Consider the following 20,951-nt stretch of genomic DNA (forward strand, 5'->3'; position numbering starts at 1 on the left):
GTGTGCTCACTGCTACTATACAGTCGGCCTCTGTCCTTTCAGCAGACAGATCAGCATGTACTCTCACAAGCAAAGGAGAATCAATCTTTAGTTGACTGTTTCCAGATTTATTTAAAGTCACATCACTTTTTAGTCATGTTCACTAAGACTGCTTGATGCAGAAATCAAATATTAAGAATGCCATATAGTCAACTAAGAAATGGATGAAACAATTTGTGAACTTGGTCTTTTTGATACTGTAGACTGAGATTTAAGATCTTCATGGTTTTATTCTAGGTACTAGAAAAGGGGCTAATGGTATGCTCCTCCCCCCAATATAAAATATGCCAGTCCTGTAACACTATCAAAAACACCACACCCATTGGACTGTTTTCTATATCATTAATGTACTTTGCCTCCAACTTTCTTGACTACATCAGGCCACATGGCTCAATCTATTTTGAAGTTTCATAGTCTTGAAATTGGGTTTAAAAAAATGTAGATGGCATTTTAGAGCTGAGAAGGACCTAAAAATTCATTAAGGATTAACCATTAATTTATATTTTTCCTTTAGTTTAATAGAGTTCAGTTTTAAGGTAATCTTATCTCAAAATGGCCTGACTAGTTTCTTTGCTTTCCCTAAGTTTTCAAAACACTGAACTAAGAATTTTTTCATATGAGTATCATACACAAGATTAAAAACAAACTGAAGAGACGTAAAATGAAAATGATATCCCCATCCTATATCCCACTTGGACTCCATGTCCTTTTCCCCAAAGACAGTATTTGTTAGCTACTTCTGGTTATTGTAATTTATTTTGAAAATTACATTTGTTCAAGTCAAATTTACACTTGATATTCCTTGTTGGGTTTCAAGTCATACTGCTGTCCTCTCAGTTTCCCAAGTGTTTTGTGTGTCTGCCTTGTGCTACCAATTTTCCCGTGGCTTTGTTGGTCAAATCCACAGAGGCAAATGCAAGTGTTTTTCCTTGCTTCAGAACACGTGCTGTAATCACTATGTCTTCTCCTATTTTAGCAGGTGACATGTACCTTGAAAGGAAACAAATAGTTAACAGCAAATAATTTTTAAAAGGGAAAGTTGTGTGCATCACAGAAAGCTGCCTTTAAGACTATTTTTAGGATTAAAATAAGTAACAACAGTAAGCTTTTTGTCCTATCAAACTCGAATGGCTGGTCCTGACCAAGTTCCATCTTACCCATACCTTATCCATATAAGTTTCTTTTCCTGTAAATACAGGAAGGGGTTTTTGCACCATCCCCCTTTTTTATTAAATTTCTCACTTCATATTTATTTGGGGCTGGTGAACGATTTCTTCTAGCTTTCATGTAATCTACTTAACTTCCTAGGTGAAGTATTACTTGGTGTCCATATCTTATCAATATTTAGAATTTACTCAACTCTAAAATGACAATATAAGAACTATAAGGAATTAATATGAGGTCCTTAACAATCCTGATGAATTGTGTATACGTATTTTTAGAGATACACTTCCTACCCACCTGTATTCATAAGTTGTCATTCACTTACTTTTGAAGTATCTATAGTAAATCTTTGAGATTGTCCTAGTTTCTGCTCAGGTCAATCACTTTGAAGCTTGGGCAGCTCTTGATGGTAGCCAATACTTTAGGCAACACATACTTTGAAAGGCCAAAACTATGACTTATTGAAAATTCTTTAGTGTTGTGAAAGCAGCAGTATCTTAGAATATCGTGAAATGCAGCGCTAGGTTTAAAGATCTTTGCTCTGAATACAGACTCTTAAGGAAAACAAGAGTCATCAACTGGTCTTACTGCCCATCACATGGACTAAGGTAAGGACTGCTGAATGTGCCCACCGGTACCATAAGCAGAACCTTTTCGTTTTCAAAGGAGCATTTGCATTTTGTCCAGTGATTTGCTTACTGCACCCTCAATTTATTTCTATAGTAAAGAGGGACTGAATGTTTCTTAAGTTAGCCTAATAAAAGATTTAGATTGTTTAAAAACCTATTAACTGACATTATTGCCATTGCCCTCATGCCAAATAACACTGGCTTTCCCACCCTAACCCCTGCCTGTCCCCCACCCTAACAAAAATCATTTTTTTGTTGTCTAGGTGGAAAAAGCAATTGTGTTGAAACTAAATCCCTGGGCGCTGCACTCTGGAACAGGCCTGGCAACAGTACTAGTTAATGTTGGAACTGAATTTCTTACATTTGGAACCATTTGACCCCTGCAGGCATTTTCACAAGTGAGTGGCAGCCTCGCATCTGGGGCCCCGCTCCTTTCATCATGTAGTTTAAACCTATAGCGCAGGGAGAGAACCGGACTGCAAACGACATTTGCGGTCACCCTGTTACAAGGAGGTGACGATGTATACATGAAGGTTTCTCCAACTTTTAAAATTTTATTCAGCCTTTTCCCTATATACTTGTATACTTAAATACAGCCCTCATAAGAAAAGTACAAATGGCACTTTTTGGGACTGTGAAACAGTTAAAAGCCATGAGTTTGTAGTGATTTTTTTCCCCCACCAGTAATATACTTATTAGAAGCTGAATTTTTATTTTTGAATAAAAATTCAAATAAGAATTTGAATTTTTATCAGTTAGACCATGCCCCCTTTACTACTGATACAACTATATTTGGAAATTAGTTCCTCTACTAGATTCTAAGGCCATGGAATATTTTAGGACAAATCTAGAGCTGCATTTAAGGATCAGCTGCTATGGGCACCTCATGCTTTATGTTACAAATGTGTTTAATCTCAAGTTGTTTGAACTATCACAATAAAGTTATTTGGGGTGCAGTTTGGTTACATACGTTATGTTCATATCGACACTGACACCAGGTGCTCCCCTTTCTGTGCAGAGCAGAGCCATTGTTGATACGTTATCCACTAAGGTGGCTGTCAACCCTCCATGGAGAGTGCCGCCCTTATTGGTATGCTCCTCTTCTACTTTCAGTTCACAAATCACTTTTCCAGGATCAGCAGAGACAAGAGCCACCTAAATGTAAAAGAAAAGAATTTTGGATATTCTGTGGTATTAGTAAACCTCAAACAGCCCATCAAGAAGCTGAGTGTTAGACCATTACCCCTTTATTACTGATACATACTATATTTGGAAATTAGTTCCTCTACTTGGATTAAATTGAGTCACCCCAAAAAGCCAATTCCTAAATTCAAATAAGTTATCAATCTCTATAATAGACATTAACTCTTATGTTAATTTAAAGAAAAAGGAATATTTCAGGAAAAATAGTAGTAGTCTTTGTTAATCTCCACTCTGCTGGCATAAATCAAACATTCCATCTGAGCTTTTCAGCCTTATGGAAAACAACCTAGCATCTCTTAATGTCTCCAAAGAAATTTTGCGCCAACAAAGCTAGCTGGTCCCTGTGATCTGTTAACCCACTAGAGCAGCGGTTCTTAACCTTCCTAATGCCGCAATCCCTTAATACAGTTCCTCATGTTGTGGTGACCCCCAAACATAAAATTATTTTCGTTGCTACTCTATAACTGTAATTTTGCTACTGTTATGAATCGTAATGTAAATATCTTTTTGTTTTCCGATGGTCTTAGGTGACCCCTGTGAAAGGGTCGTTCGACCCCCAAAGGGGTCGCAACCCACAGGTTGAGAACTGCTGCACTAGAGGTTTAATTTGGATGTTCCCTAGTTTTTGTACAAGGTAATGCTTTTTCAAAAGATTTTCATTAAAATATAGCTAACATACAATATTTTATTAGTTACATCATATTCAACATTTATATACCTAAAGTAGTGATCACCATGATGTGTCCAGCAAGCATCTGACACTATATCACACTATCAATATTATTGACTATATTCTTTATGCTGTACATTACATCTCCATGACTTATTTTATATGGGGATTTTTGCACCTCTTATTCCCCTTCACCCTTTTCCCCTCTTTTAAAAATTTTCAGTTACAATTTACATCTAATATTATTTTATATTAATTTCAGGTGTACAGCATAGTGGTTAGACATTATTACATAATTTAAGAAATGATCCCCCTGACTAGTACCCACCTGGCACTATATATATAATTATTACCACATTATTGACTATATATTCCTTATGCTTTACATCCCCATGACTATTTTATAACTACCAATTTGTACTTCTTAACCCCACCCCCTCCCATCTATCACCCTGATAAATCTATTGGGTTGTCAGAAAAGTCATGATGTATTTTTTTCTGTTTTTTGTTGCAAAAACGCGTCATGACTTTTCTGACAACCCAGTAGTACCCGTTTGACACCATACATTGTTATTACAATGTTATTGACTACATTTCTTATGCTATTCCCTACATCCCCATGACTACTGTGTAACAACTAATTTGTACTTAATCCCTTCCCCCTTTTCATACCCCCCAATCCTCCTCCCATCTGGAAAATATCAAAATGTTCTCCATGAGTTTATTGCTGTTTTGTTTATTTTGTTCTTTAGATTCCACTTATAAGTGAAATCATATGACATTTGTCTTTCTGTCTGACTACACTCAGCACAATACCCTCTAGGTCCATCCATGTTGCAGATGGCAAGATTTCATTCTTTTTTTATGGCTGAGTAATATTCCATTGTATAAATGTGCCATCTCTTCATTCATCCATTCAGGGACACCCAGGTAGCCTCCATACCTTAGCTATTGTAAATAATGCTGCGATGAACATATGGATGAGCAAGTCCCCTCGAAGTAGCATTTTGGGTTTCTTCAAATAAATACCCAGAAGTGGGATTTCTAGGTCCTCCTTGTTTGTCTCTTGTTACAGGCTTTGTTTTAAAGTCTTTTGCCTGGTATAAGCATTGCTACCCCAGCTTTTTTTTCGTTTGTTTCCATTTTAATGAAATATCTTTTTCCTTTTACTTTCAGTATCTGTGTGTCTTTTGATCTGAAGAGAGTCTCTTGTAGGCAGTGTATGTAAGGGTCTCGTTTTCTTATCCATTCAGCCACCCTATTTTTGATTGAAGCATTTAATACATTTACATTTAAAGTAATTGTCAGATATGTAGTTATTGCCATTTTATTTCACACACACACACACACACACACACACACACATATATATATATAAATCTATATTAGTCTTAAAGAAGTCCCTTTAACATTCCTTGTAGTACTGGTTTGATGGTGATGAACTCCTTTAGCTTTTTCTTGTCTGGGAAGCTCTTTATCTCTCCTTCAATTCTAAACGATAGCTTTGCTGGGTAGAGTTATCTTGGTGGTTGCACAGAATAATTTTTTTAATGACTTTGTAATGAATGGTTTAAAACAATTTTAAAACAAACTGGAAGAGGGCCGGCCGAGTGGCTCAGTTGATTAAGCGTTAGCTTAAGAGCGCAAGCTCTGAGCAACAGGGCTGCCAGTTCGATTCCCACACGGGCCAGTGACGCTGCGCCCAAGCTGAGCTGGTCCTGGGCTGCCAACAGGTAGCAGGATGGCTCAGATGGTGTAACAAGATTGCCTGTTCAATGGTGGGCTATGCCCACCCTCAACTAAGACTGAACTCGGCACCTTGAGCTGAGCTGCTGCCCGGATGGCTCAGTGGATAGAGCGTGTGATCTTAACAACAAGGCTGCTGGTTCAACTCCCATATGAGATGGTGGCTATGACTACCTGCAACTAAGATTGAACATAGCACCTTGAGCTTAGAGGCCACAAGCTGCCAATGGGCAGCCAGATGGCGACTGGCGCCCTCCACAATGAAGACTGAAGAACAACAACTTGGCTGGTCCCCTTCCCCAAGTCCCCAACACTGTTCCCTTCCCCCAATTCCCCAATAAAAATCTTTAAAAAAACCCCAAAAAACTGGAAGAAATTCAGTAATTCAATCAGTGACTATAAGGTTATGTCATAAACTCATTTAAGTTTTAACAACAAAATCCAACAAAGTTAAATGACGGCTTTTAAGACCCTGCCCAATTTTATAGTATCACAATGAAAAAGAATTACACAAAACATACAATGTATTGAAAGTCATGACGTATTTTTTCTATGTTTTTCGTTGCAATAATGCGTCATGACTTTTCAAACAACCCAATAGAACAACAAATTTAAAATTTTATATCAAACATCTTTAAAAAAGAAACAATAGAAATGTGTTTGTTATATCTTATTTAAATTAGTAGTAAAAACTATCACAGCATAATATTTAGAATTTGGAATTGAGCTGTAACTGGAATGTGCTGCATCCAGAAACAGTAATTTTCACCATCAGTAGAGGGATTCAGGCAGAATATAGATGAATATGTGGTGTGTCTCTTGTTTTGGGCTTGGGCTGGCTCTCTCAAGCGTTAAATGGTTAGAGGCTAGGTAGCTGCCATTTATCGACCCCCTTTATATTCCAGGCACAGTGCCAAACACTTTCTATGTAACATATAATAAGGAAGGCATAATTTCCATCTTGTAGGTAGCTTAAACTCAGAGTGGTTTATCCTCAAGGTCACCCAGGATGTGACAGAACTGAGATTTTTAGATCTAGGTCTGTTTACCTTCAAGTCTCCCTAATCACTCACTATAAAGTCTCTTGATAGGCTCCTTTATGGCTCCACCAGGAAGACATCTTGGAGTTTCACAAACCATAACTTTAGTGGTTTTGTTGTTGTTTATCCCCTAGAAGGCCCTGAAGTAAAACAAACAGAACCATACGATATAGACCATCCTAGACAATGTTCTGTGTAACAGGTATATCAATGGAAAAATGTTACAAGAGGATCAAGTCTATTTATACAATAAATATCCAGCCATAAGATGTCCTCATAAACTAATAATACACACCAAGCAGGACCAAGGTGGAGCTCCCCTTATTCAGGCATTTACCTGAGTGGCAATGTGAAGATGAATGAGATAAAATGCCTGCTCTGAAGGGGTTCACAGTCTAGGGGAAGAGACAAGTACACAGACGATTTCAGCAGAGGGAATTACTGCAAATCGGAGAAATACGACTTGTTTGAAATAAAGATACCTAACTTATAAAAGCACATGCTTTCAAGGAAGAGACATTGGAAAAGGCTTCCTGGGGAATGACATTCAAGTCTTGAAGGACAGGTAGGAATAAGGCAGGGGAAGACGGGGGGAAAAGCCAGGCAATTCAGGAAAAGAGAATCAAATGTGAGAGCCTCAGACAGCAAAAGTGGTTTAGTGTACTTTTAAGGCACAGTGTGTTTCATAGAGGTCAGTTCTTAAAGTTCTGCTGGGATGACAAAAGGTAAAAAAAATGTTAATTGGATTTTCTACTGCAGAACACTTTTTTTTTTCTTTTTCCCAATGTGAAAGGCCAAGGGACATAGTAATATATAAGGTTGGTTTAAAATGTACATTGGAAAAGATAATTTTGTACTCGTCAGCCTGATATGGCAAGAGAAATGCTTTTTGTGTTGCTAATTCTTATCTCCCTAAGTAAAATAAAAGAGTTAGGCCAATGGAAGACAATGATGAAGCAATGTCCTACCACCATCCCAGAGCTAATAACTAGGCTTGTGGGGAAAGGGCCCAGTGGAGAGCTAACCTCCTTTGAAGGATAAGAGTGAAAATTCGGGGGCAAGTGGGCCAAGAGCAGATGACCCAAACAATCAGTAAGATGTCATTGTCCTTAGGGAGCACACCAACCAGTAAAGGTTATAAGAGGCCAAAAAGAACAAATTTAGCAAATGAATGCCATGGGAGGCAAAACAAAACCCTAGGGAACAGCAGAGAGAATTTAATTAAGTATTTCCTGGGGACTTAACCAGCTGAAGTAATCTTCAACTCTTGTTCACTGGAGTGGTGGTTATGAGGAGAGGTGTGCCAGGAAGGAACATAAGCAATCACTATTTTTCCCCACAGGTTGGTAAATGGCAGATTTTACTGACTCATTCTGAAATACCTATAAAGGTGGATACTATGAAGGCCTCTATCTTATTAATTAGATTGGCAGGATTTCTCTCATACACAGGTTCTCTGCTGCCGTCAACCTGGAGAAGAGGGGTTGACAGAGAAGGAGCTTATACTCTAGACTGGGGACCTGGGCAATGTCTAGTCACGCTTCCAGCTCTCTCAAGGGATAAAGCATAAATCTGCGCAGAATTTTTGCAGCCTATCTAGTTTGGAGTCTAGTACCTGAATATGGAGTCGTTCTCAGGAAGGGTTGATGCTGTACAGGATGCAAATATGGTGAGCCAAGGCCAGGGGAATGGCTTAGTTGTCATAATATATACACTTAATTTCTATTAAAGCTCAGGTAACTTTCTGAGGTTTTTACAAATCTCAGGACTTGACAAAAAGGGCTACTTAGACAAGTGGTATAAAGTTCAGCAGCATTTCATTTCAGAGGGTGTACATAGAACTATATCTTGACTATCTTTGAGGCAAAAGAAATATAAACTCAACATTATTTCCCTTGAAATTGGTGTATTTACCACTGCTAAAATTAGAGTATTTCCAAAGTACTTACAGTTGCCCTGAGTGGATTCCATATCCCTTTCCATTTCAATTTTGATTTAATTGTTGACTTGAGTTCATTTTTTTCACCAATTACGTCTCGATTCCTTTAGTCCTATATCTAAGCTATCTAAATTACCATGTTACTGGGCCGGCCGAGTGGTGCGTTGGCTTGGGACGCCAACTCTGAGCAGCAGGACCCTGGTTCGGATCCCACATGGGGGCCAGTGTCACTGCCCTCTACGGCTGGCATGGTGAACAACAGCTGGGCTGCCGTGAGTCGCCGGCGACGGCATAGGCTGCAGCCCCTGCTGCAGTGGGCTGCTATAAGCTACTGTGTGTGGCTGGCAGCCACCGTGAGTGGCTGGCAGCCGGTGTGAGCTGCCAAGAGCTGCCGTGAGCGGCGGTCCAGAGGCCAGCAACTATCTGCCATACCCAGGAAGAGCACAATGATAATACCAACAAGGACTAGTGAAGCAACATCCTCCACAACTAAACTGAAGAACAAAAAACAACAGCAACTTGTCTGTTTCCCTTCCCCCGATTCCCCAGCGCTGTTCCCCTCCCCCAATTCCCCAATAAAATCTTTAAAAAAATAAATTACCATGTGACTTCTCTTTATCATATTTTTAATTACAAAAATACAATCATTTGTTCTATATAAATAAATCAAACAGTATAGACGTATAATTTTTTACTTATTTCCCCATCAGTGCTGTATGTCCTTCATTATAATTCTCTGGGCTGATTCACACATGTACACATATATAGGGGTTTTTTTTAATACAAAATTTAAACATATGGGATATTACACACAGTACTGTGCAATACATTTTTCTTTTCCCAGTATATCACAGCCATTTCTCCAGCTCAATTCAGATCTCTTTTAATAGCTGTGTGATATTCCCTAGTATTGCGTATACTAGATGTGTTCTTTCCATATTTTTTACCATTACAAACAAAGGTGCTTTCGTTTATATAGAATTGCCAAAATTAGAAAACTGGGTAAAAGGGTATATAAACTTTTAACAAATCTGCCATATTATCTTCTAAGAGCAGTGCCTCACTCCCTAATTCCTCATCAGTAATGTGTTATTCTTAATTTTTACAATATCATGGGCAAAATCTGATTATCTCATGGTTTAAATTTGCACTAGCCAGACTAATAGTGCTATTGAGCATCCTTTTATGTTTATTGGGCAACTACATTTCTTTTTCTGTGAATGACATTGTGCCTACATCCTTTGTGCCCACTAACCTATTTAAGACTGACTGCCCTACAGCAATTCTTACCATATCAGATTTTAACACCTAGTCAAATGGTGAAATGCTTTTCCAGATTATTGTATTTTAACTTTTATCTTTTGCCATAAAAACATGAGTTCATATTAGTAATGTGCTTACTGCCTGAAACATAGTAAGTGCTACCTGTTTGCAAAATAAATAAACAAAAATTTATAATTTTATGAAGTCATATAAAGCACATCATTTAATGATATGCTCCTACGTTAGTAAATCAATGACTCCTTCGCAGAGAACTACACTGATTTTTTTTTTATTAGTTCCTCTATAGTTGGACATTTAGGTTATTTCCCTCTTTTTTTTTTAAAGATTTTATTGGGGAATTGCAGGAGGGGAACAGCATTGGTGGATGGGGGAAGGGGAACAGACAAGTTGCTGTCCTTTTGTTCAGTTTTTTGTCTAGTGCGGAGGGCGTCACTTCACTGGCCCATGTTGGTATTATCATTGCGCTCTTCCGGAGAGAAGCAGTCATTCGCCAGCCATTGGACAGCCGCTCATGACACCTCATAGCAGCTCACGAATGCTCACGCCTGCTGCTGGCCAGCCCCACTGCAGCCTACACCGTGGCCAGCGATTCATGGCAGCCCAGCTCCAGGTCAAGCTGTTGTTCACCATCTTAGCTGTAGAGGGCGCAGCGTCACTGGCCCTCATGTGGGATCCAAACCAGGGCCCTGCTGCTCAGAGCTGGCGCTCCCAAGCCAACGCTTAACGAATGTGCCACTCAGCTGGTCCTCTCATTTATTTATTTATTTTTTTAAAGCTGAGCCATCCTGCCACCTGTTGGCAGCTCAGCGGCAGCTCAGCTCAGGCCGGGCCTCGAACCGCTATTGCTCAGAGCTCAAACTCTTGAGCGAGCTCTTAACCAACTGAGCCACTCAGCCAGCCCCCTCTCATTTTTTATATCACAAATAATGCTACAATCAAGACTTTTGTACATGTCTTTGAACAAATCTTGCTTTATCATTTTCTTGTGCATTTCTTGTACTTTAATTTAAATGGCCAATAATGAAGATGGAAATATCTGTTGGCATATCATGTTGACAGACTTGAAATAACGTTACTGCCCTTTTGTGGTCAACCCAAAGCCTCAAAGTTCTAGTAAGTATAAGGTTGATTTTTTAAAAAAAATTAGTTTCAGGTGTACAAAACAATAGTTAGACATTTATACCCCTCACAGTGATAACCCCCCTCCCCCAATCTATTACCCCTCTGACATCATGTATAGTTGTTACAATTCCATTGACTCTATTCCCTATGCTGTACTACACATCCTGTAGCCATATATATATAAAATTATAGTTGACATTCAATATTATTCAGTTTCAGCTTCAGGTGTACACTGCAATGGTCAGGCATCTACACCATCCATGAAGTGGTCTCCCTAATAGGACAAGTGCCCATCTGATACCCTACAAAATCTTTACATTATTGATTATATTCCCCAAATTGTCTTTCATATCCCCATGGCAATCTTGTGGTTACCAATTTGTGCTTTCTAATCTCCTCACCTTCTCCCTCATCCCCACCCCTCTCCCATCTAGCAACCCTCAGTTTTTTTCTCTATATCTCTGAGACTATTTGTTTAGTTTGCTCGTTTGATTCTGTTCTTTAGATTCCACATATAAGCGAGATCATACGGTATTTGTCTTTCTCTGACTTATTTCACTTAGCATAATGTTCTCTAGGTCCATCCATATCGTTGCAAATGATAAGATTTCATTCTTCTTTATGCCTGAGTAATACTCCATTGCATAAATGTACTACAGTTTCTTTATCCAGTTATCTACTGATGGGCATTTTGGTTGTTGCCATGTCTTGGCCATTGTGAATAGCGCTGCAATAAACATAGGGGTGCATATATTTTTTCAAATTAGCGTTTTGGATTTCTCTGGATAGATACCTAAGAGTGGAATTGCGGGTCATAAGGTAATTCCATTTCCAGTTTTTTGAGATACCTCCATACTTGTTGCAGAGCTAAAAACTCCCATACCTCTTAAATGGACTAACAACAAGCCTCTATGGATTCAACAGTGGCCAATCTCTCAGGAAAAATTAGAGGCTCTAGCAGAATTAGTACAGATTCAATTAGAATCAGATTACATAAAACCTTCTGGAGGCCCTGGAACTCACCAGTATTTGTTATTAAAAAGAAGTCAGGGAAATGGCGACTGCTCACTGACCTCCGAGCAGTTAATGCTCTCATTGAGCCCATGGGTGCTTTACAGCCTGGACTCCCCCAACCGTCCATGATTCCAAAAAACTGGCCTTTGATAGTAATTGATCTACAGGATTGTTTTTATACAATCCCTTTGCATCCTCAAGATTGTCCTCAATTTGTGTTTTCTATTCCCTCAACTAATAATAAAGAACCTATGAGGAGATATCAATGGAAAGTTCTACCTCAGGGAATACTTAATAGCCCAACCATATGTCAGCTTTTTGTAGACAGAGCTGTTCTCCCTGTAAGAAATGAATTTCTAGATTGCTATGTCATTCATTACATGGATGATATTCTCTGTGCTGCGCCTTCCACAGAAAATTTAGCAGCATGCTTTGAGTCACTTAAAAAACAACTCGAGGGCTGGCCAACTGGCTCAGCTGGTTAAGAGCTCGCTTGGGAGCGCCAGCTCTGAGCAGCAGGGCTGTGGTTCGGATCTCACATTGAGGGCCAGTGACGCTTGCCCTCTACTGCTAAGATGAACAACAGCTCAACCTGGAGCTGGGCTGCTGTGAGTCACCGGCGACGGCGTAGGCTGCAGTGGGGCTGCAGTGGGCTGCCGTGAGCTACGTGAGTGGCTGGCAGCCAGCGTGAGCGGCCGGCAGCCGGTGTGAGCTGCCAGGAGCTGCTGTAAGCAGCCGACCAATGACTGGCGACCAATTGCCTCACCTGGGAAGACCGCAATGATCATACCAACATGGGCCAGTGAAGTGACGTCCTCCACAACTAGACTAAAGAAAACAGCAATATGTCTACCTGTCTGTTCACCTTCCCCGATTCCCCAACACTGTTCCCCTCCCCCCAATTCCCCAATAAAATCTTTAAAAAACAAACAAACAAAAAAAACAACTTGACTCAGCAGGACTTTGTATCGCTCCAGATAAAATTCAAACCACAACGCCAGTACAATATTTAGGGTTTACTGTGGAGAGACAAGACTATTCAACCTCAAAAAGTTCAAATAAGAAGAGATAAAATCTCCACCTTAAATGATCTACAAAAACTTTTAGGAGACATTAATTGCCTACGTCCTACTTTGGGCATTCCCACATATGCCCTCAGTAATCTATTCAGTCTTTCACCAGGACCACCTCAACTAGATAGTCCTTGCAATTTAACCCCTCAGGCTAATCAGAAATTAGAATTAGTAGAACAAAAGATTCAAGAAGTTCAAATTCAGCATATAGATCCTTCTCAACCTTTACAAATTTTAATTTTTCCTACTCCACACTTGCCTACAGCAGTAATTGTTCAGCAAAATGACCTGGTAACGTGGCTTTTCTTGCCTAACAACTTTGTTAAGTCACTCCCAAGTTATGTGGAATTAATTTCAGAACTCATATCGTGTGCTTGCACCAGAGTTCTCTACCTAAATGGACAGGAACCTAATAAAATAGTAGTACATTTTAAAAAACAACAAACTACTCATTTAAATGTTCATTCTGAATCTTGACAAATTGCTATCAGTCATTTTCATGGCACTATTGGTAATCATTACCCTAAAAATAAATTATTTTAGTTTCTTCAAAAGACAAATTGGATTTTACCTAAAAAACTCCAACAGGAGCCTATTCCTCAAGGTGTTAGTTTTTACTGATGGTTCTAGCAATGGTAAAGCAGTAGTTGTTAGTAACAAAGGCCAACAACTTATCTATACTAACTGCAATTCAACACAAGAGGCTAAACTGGTGGCTGTCTTAACTGCTTTAAAGAATTTTTCTGGTCCTTTAAATATTGTTTCTGATTCTGCTTATGTTGTCCATACTGTTCAAAACATTGAGACGGCACCCCTTTCTCATAATCCTAATCTGTCTCTACAGATTTTGTTTACTCAGCTTCAACAGGTTGTAAGAAACCGCCAACACCCATTTTTTATTGCGCACATTTGTGCGCATACCTCGTTACCTGGTCCTATGACCCATGGCAATGCTCTTGCTGATTCCTTGATAGTTCATGTTGCTGAAGCAACACAGTTTCATTTATTAACTCATATCAATACTGGCGGTCTTCAAACTCGATTTCCCATTACTTACAAACAAGCTGCTTGAAGGACTGTCCAAACTTGCCCTGCTTGCCAAATAATTAACACCCCACAGGAGTACCCTAAAGGAGTCAATCCTAGGGGTTTAGTCCCCAATACTATCTGACACATCTGTTTGCACATGTCTCTGTTGATAGTGCCTTGGGCTTTCTTGTAGCAACTGCCCCAACAGGAAAAACCATGGCACACTCCTGCTGCCATCTGCTTGTCTATTTTTCTTTTTTTAAACCTAGAAACCTTTGTATGAATTCTTTTTTTTTTTTTTTAGATTTTTTTTATTGGGGAATTGATTGGGGGGATGGGAACAGTGCTGGGGAATTGGGGAAAGGGGAACAGACAAGTTGCTGTCGTTTTGTTCTTCAATCTAGTTGTGGAGGATGTTGCTTCACTGGCCCAAGTTGGCACCATCATTGCGCTCTTCCCGGGTGAGGCAGATCAGTCGCCGGCTTCTGGACGGCCGCTCACTGCGGCTGCTGGCCGCTCACGCTGGCTGCTGGCCACACACGGTAGCCCATGGCAATCCACTGCCACAGGGGCTGCAGCCTACGCCGTCGCCGGCGACTCATGGCAGCCCAGCTCCAGGTTGAGCTGTTGTTCAGCATCTTAGCTGCAGTGTCACTGGCCCTCATACGTGGGATCCGAACCGGGGCCCTCTGGCATCCCAAGCGAGTTCTTAACCATCGCGCCACTCGGCCGGCCCTGCTTGTCTATTTTTCAATCATGGGACTCCCTCTAGCTATTAAAATACAATGGTCCCACTTATACTAACACAAAATTTGCTAACTTCTGTAAACTGTAAAAAAGTAATCATACTACAGGAATGCCTTACAATCCACAAGGCCATGCCACTGTGAAACGTGCTAATGCCACTTTAAAAAAACAACTTCAAAAACAAAAAGGGGGAGACAGTAAGAACCCCACGCAAGTACAACTGGCAAAAGCTATGTTTACTCTAAATTTTTTGAATTTCTATGGTTCAAGTAACACCTTGGACGTACTGCTGCAGAAAGGCATTATAATTCTCAAAGCCCGAAACCTTTGGAAAATGTTCCAATTTGGTGGAAAGATACTCAAACTAATCAATGGCCTCTAGGAGCCTTACTAACATGGGCACGAGGTTTTGCTTGTATTTCTCCAGGTCCAGAAGTACATCCTTTGTGGGCACCTGGTCGGTGTCAAACCTTACCAAGAGCAACAGCCCACCAAAAATTGACCTGACCGGCAGCCAAAAGAAGAAAAACAACCAGCAGAAAAGATAGATGGCTGAGACCATTCACAGATCAGATGTCTAACGCCAAACTCCAGCTCCACCCTGGAGAGGAGACATTCTTCATGGCTGCAGAAGGACTCTCTGCTTTAAATCCCATTAATTGGATAAAGACTTTGGTTGGACTCCAAGGACTAGTCCTAATCAGTGCCATGGGCTGGCCCTGGTTCCTAGCCCAGTCTGGAAGACCTTGGGCAAGCTCCACATCTCGTTCCTTACATCCCTGGAGGGTAGCCAATCCTCCAGAGAGTAAGCGCATACCTAAGCCATGAATCCAATCATATGACCCCAGGCAGGCCTTTTTCCTTCTAAATTCTCATACACTGATTGAAGTGCCTTCTTCAAAAGATCACTTCCAGGGGAATAGAAAGTCACTATCATTTACCAGATTCTATCTGCTAAAATCAAAACATCTGTCTAAAAAGCAAAATCCCCACTGGAATATTATTAGCCAGGTTTTGAAGTTTTATTCTACTTGATTCATTGACTTTAGTAAGGCCACTGCAGAAGTGGGTGACAGGGTAGACCTAAAGAAATAGTGACTGTGCATCTCACTTGCTGCTTACACTCAGAAACATCCTTTCTCATCTTTGCAAAAGCAATGAAGTAAGAGTACAAGTGTGTCTGGGAACCATATACATTCATACCCCAATTTAGTTGTAACAATATTCTTGCATTTAAAAATAAGCATTTCTGCCTTGAAAAAATCTGATATTTAAGTAACTAGAGGGGCAACTACTTGACATAAAATAATTCTGTTAGTAAAGGTCCAATGAGGCAACAAAAAGCTAAGTAGTTATTTTAACAAAGAAACTTTTCTTTTAAAGATTTTTATTGGGGAATTGGGGGATGGGAACAGCGCTGAGGAATTGGGGGAAGGGGGACAGACAAGTTGCTGTCTTTTTGTTCTTCGGTCTAGTTATGGAGGACGTTGCTTCACTGGCCTAAGTTGGCACCATCATTGCGCTCTTCCTGGGCAAAGCAGATCAGTCGCCGGCTTCTGGACGGCCGCTCACGCTGGCTGTTGGCTACACACGGTAGCTTATGGCAACCCACTGCAGCAGGGGCTGCAGCCTACAACGTCACCAGCGAATCACGGCAACCCAGCTCCAGGTTGAGTTGTTGTTCAGCATCTTAGCTGTAGAGGGCAGTGTCACTGGCCCTCTTATGTGGGATCCGAACTGGGGCGCTCTGGCGTCCCAAGCCAGTTCTTAACCAATGCACCACTCGGCCAGCCCAAAGAAACTTTAATAAAAGAATTGTCAGGGCTGGCCGAGTGGCTCAGTTGGTTAACAGTTAGCTTAAGAGTGCGAGCTCTGAGCAACAGGGCTGCCTGTTCGATTCCCACATGTGCCAGTGACCCTGCGCCTGAGCTGAGCTGCCGCTGAGCTGCCAACAGGTGGCAGGATAGCTCAGCTGGTGAGAGCACGTGCTCCTAACAAGACTGCCTGTTGGAAGGTGGACTACGCCTGCCTGTAACTAAGACTGAACTTAGCACCTTGAGCTGAGCTGCCACCCGGATGGCTCAGTGAATACAGCATGCGCTCTTAACAACAACACTGCCGGGTTCGACTCCCACATGGGATGGTGGCTATGCCCACCCGCAACTAAGATTGTAACACAGCACATTGAGCTTAGAGGCCATGAGCTGCTGATGGCAGCCAGATGGCAACTGGTGCCCTCCACAACTAAGATTGAAGAACAACAATTTGGCTGGTACCCCTCCCCAATTCCTCAACACTGTTCCCCTCCCCCAACTCCCCAATTTAAAAAAAAAAGAAGAATTGTCAACCAGACATTTAGGGAAAGACCAAATTCTGTTCCGTGGGAAGACGTGGAAATCTCATGATACGAACAACTAACTCAGAGTTCAACTAACTCAGAGTTCAGTACAAAGACATGGTTTATATTTAGAAAGGACACAGCAATTTTCTAGTTTTGACCCAGAACAAAGTAAATGATTAAGAGAATGCTCTAAGTTTCTCAACTTAGACACTGTTGGATGATTTTTGTTGTTGGGACAGCGGGAAGGGAAACTGTGCACTGTACAATATTTAGCAGCTCCCACCCCACTCCAATTATGACGATAAAAAAATGTCTCTAGACATTGCCAAATGTCCCATGAGGAGCAAAATCACCCCCAATTGAGAACCACTGGTCTAGGTCATGTTACCTTAAAATTTATGGTAAAAGGAAAGGAAACTGTGTCCACAACCAGATTTACAGATCATTATGTATAAACACATACTTTACCCCTAGCAACTCTGGTCACATGAAACAAACAGCCATGAAACCTATTTTAGGTTAAACTAACAAACACAGAGCACCTATATGCTACCGACCTGTGCAGTTATATGGTAGCCACTAGCCACATGTTGGTATTCAGCACTTGACACATGGCTACACTGAATTGAGATATGCTGTTAAGTGTAAAATTCACATTGGATTTCAAAGATTAAATATGAAGATAATACTGTTTTTGTATTGATTACATGTTAAAATATTTTGGTTAAAATGAGTTATTTAAAATATATTACTAAAATTATCTATTTTTGCTTTTTAAATGTGTCTATGAGGTCTGACAAGTTTGCGAACTCATCCTAGACAAAGTGCTACATACCTCATTGCTGAATATCACTACGGTCACCTTCGAAGTACTTCCCTTGGGAAGCTATGCACCGATGCCAGGACCTAGTCCACCCTTCAAAGCAATTTTGGGACTCTTTTTCTGGAATGGCCATCAGAGCTGTAGTTGTATTACCCTTGATGTCCTGAATATCATCAAAATGTCTTCCTTTCAATATTTCCTTTATCTTTGGGTAAAGAAAGAAGTCATTGGGGGCCAGATCAGGTGAGTAGGGAGGGTGTTCCAATACAGTTATTTGTTGACTGACTAAAAACTCCCTCACAGACAGTGCCATGTGAGCTAGTGCATTGTCATGACGCAAGAGCCATGAATTGTTGGCGAAAAGTTTAGGTCGTTTAACTTTTTCATGCAGCTTTTTAGCACTTCCAAATAGTAAACTTGGTTAACTGTTTGTCCAGTTAGTACACATTCATAATGAATAATCCCTCTGATATCAAAAAAAGGTTAGCAACATCGTTGTAACAAGTTTGCGAACTTAATTGTCAGACCTCGTATCACAAAATTTATAATTACAAATGCAGCTAGCATTTGTAGCTCCATGTGTCTATTGGACAGCCCTGGTCTGGACACAGGTTGCACCTCTATTCAACCTTACTGCAAATTCTGAGAAAATCTACACATCTAGTTTAAAGATATATCTTCTTGGAAGGCAAGTTAACACCAATGCCAACTCAGTCATGCATGTCGTTTATGACTGTTCCAGACAAAGGCAGATACAACCTATGGCAAGGTTATCATGAGAAGACACATACCCATAAGGCTGCTTAAAGCTTAACAATGAAAATTACTACAGATTTTTTTAAGGCATTCAAACTTCCCCTTACACCAATACTTTCTCGTTTGGATATCTTTCAAAAAGTTACCGTTAACTAATAGTGTGTCCTTGGGTTTTATAGTATTTGCTATTTGAAAACATAAAATGTTGTCTAATGTATTAAAGTTTGTCTAAGTATTATTTCCTCTGGTTTTTCACCAAAGCCCTGAGAGATAATTATGGACATGTTGAAAACACAGCCTAAATGTTGCATTCCAGGAGGGAGGGAGACCTTGGACCAAAAATCTACATTCTTCCTACAAACGACTGCAGTTGATCTGTTTAAACTCCCCTTCCAAATTATTTCCAAATTTCCCAGTACTCTAGCCTGATCAGAGAAAAACAGGCATGTGTGCATTTAAACATTTAGGAACAAAACAAATCACCTAAACATTCTTAGGCTGTTATGTGTCTTCCAGGGCCAGCTGAGTGGCTCAGTTGGTTAAGAGCGTGAGCTCTGAGCAACAGGGCCGTCGGTTCGATTCCCACATGGGCCAGTGAGCTGCACCCAAGCTGAGCTGCCAACAGGTGGCAGGATGGCTCAGCTGGTGAGAGTACATGCTCCTAACAAGGTTGCCTATTTGACTCCTGCATGGGATGGTGGGCTACACCCACCCGCAACTAAGATTGAACATAGCATCTTGAGCTGAGCTGCCCTGAGCTGCCCACCAGCGACCGGATGGCTCAGTGGTTAGAGCATGCGCACTTAGCAACAAGGTTTCTGGTTCCACTCAGGAATGGGATGGTGGACTATGTCCACCCGCAACTGAGATTGAACACGACACCTTGAGCTGAGCGGCCGTGAGCTGCCGACGGATGGCGACTGGAATTGGAGTTGTGCTAGCTGCACCCTCCACAACTAAGACTGAAGGACAACAACTTGGCTGTTCCCCTTCCCCAATATCACAACACTGTTCCCCTTCCTCAATTCCCCAATAAAATCTTTTTTTTTTTTTCCAAAGATTTTTTTGGGGAATTGAGGGAGGGGAACAGCATCGGAGAATCAGGGAAGCGGAACAGTCTAGTTGTTCTTCAGTCTAGTTGTGGAGGATGTCGCTATGCTGGCCCATGCTGGTATTGTGATCATTGTGGTGTTCCCAGCTGAGGCAGATCGGTCACTGCCCATTGGACGGCTGTTCATGGTGGCTCACAGCAGCTCAGGCTAGCTGCCAGCCGCTGTCACCGACTGCCAGCCACTCATGGTAGCTCACGGCTGCCCACAGCAGCCCTACTGCAGCCTACGCCATTGCCAGCCGACTCATGGCAGCCCAGCTCCAGGTCAAGTTGTTGTTCACCATCTTGGCTGTAGACAGCACAGCGTCACTGGCCCTCATGTGGGATCCAAACCAGGGCCCTGCTGCTCAGAGCTGGTGCTCCCAAGCCAACTCTTAACCAATGCACCACTCAGCTGGCCCTCCCCAATAAAATCTTTAAAAAAATAAAAATGTCTTCCAAATGTGACATAACCAAGGGCTTTTGTTATTCATGCTTATTTATAAACGCTTCCTATGTCACATGATGTTCTATCAAGACACTGAAAACTAGGAGTCTGGGCTAGTTTGTTCCTGTGCAAAGGGGGCAGGGTTGGCCCTGCATAATGCCGCAGCACCCCTCCACCTAGCGCTTGAGTTTCCTACCTTACTGCAATTATCATCTTTTAATCCTTTGGGATGTGCACTGTCTTTTACTCTTTCTCTAACATTGCAGGCTGTGTTTGTGGAAAAGTCAAACTCTAAAGTCTTTCAAACTCTAAAGTCTTTCTAACTCTAGAACCGAGCAGTTCTGTCTCCACGAGTGAGAACCATACTTACTTATGTGCGTTTACATGATGGAGCTCCATTAAAGTAGTAATCATTATCATTAAGGTGAACTACAGGTGCAACAGTACAGAATCTAGCGAGATACTTATCCAAGCATATGGTGCCTTCTCTCCCTTCCTCACAAGCAGCGGCTTCGCCTCCAATACCTTTTCCAAAACTCTGTCAAAACCGCGGACACTGCCGAGCGCCTTCATCACCTCCCGCAGTTGCTGTGTCAGGCTCATCGTGGGTCGTTCGCCGGCTTTCGGGCCCCGCGAAAGAATGGCCTTTGTAAGATTCCAGAAGCCCAGGAGTCCGCAAAAAAGTACAAGGGCGCAGGGGACGAAGAGATGCTGCCGTCCGCCTTGCGGAGCGCACACGAGCCCCACTGCCCCCACGCTCGCGCACTGACGTTCTGCGTCCCATGGTGACCGCG

At 41.3% G+C, this 20,951-nt stretch overlaps 1 protein-coding gene across 2 annotated transcripts; it reads right to left on the reverse strand.

Annotated features, from left to right (window-relative positions):
* Positions 1–86: 86 nt before the first annotated feature.
* ACOT13 (acyl-CoA thioesterase 13) lies at positions 87–20,922 on the reverse strand. Of its 2 annotated transcripts, none has more exons than XM_019668187.1 (3): positions 4,649–4,684; positions 2,803–2,987; positions 87–1,029 (listed from the first exon to the last, which is right to left on the reverse strand). In XM_019668187.1, the coding sequence occupies exons 1-3, from the start codon at positions 4,679–4,681 to the stop codon at positions 873–875; spliced, it is 375 nt and encodes a 124-aa protein (XP_019523732.1). In that variant the 5' UTR covers positions 4,682–4,684; the 3' UTR covers positions 87–872. The 2 variants fall into 2 exon arrangements, with proteins under 2 accessions (XP_019523732.1, XP_019523731.1); XM_019668186.1 differs by lacking the exon at positions 4,649–4,684 and adding an exon at positions 20,683–20,922 and having other exon boundaries at positions 774–1,029.
* Between the last annotated feature and the right edge of the window lie 29 nt (positions 20,923–20,951).

Source organism: Hipposideros armiger, unplaced genomic scaffold, assembly GCF_001890085.2.
Source record: "Hipposideros armiger isolate ML-2016 unplaced genomic scaffold, ASM189008v1 scaffold_519, whole genome shotgun sequence".
In the NCBI taxonomy this organism is placed as follows: Eukaryota; Metazoa; Chordata; class Mammalia; order Chiroptera; family Hipposideridae; genus Hipposideros; species Hipposideros armiger.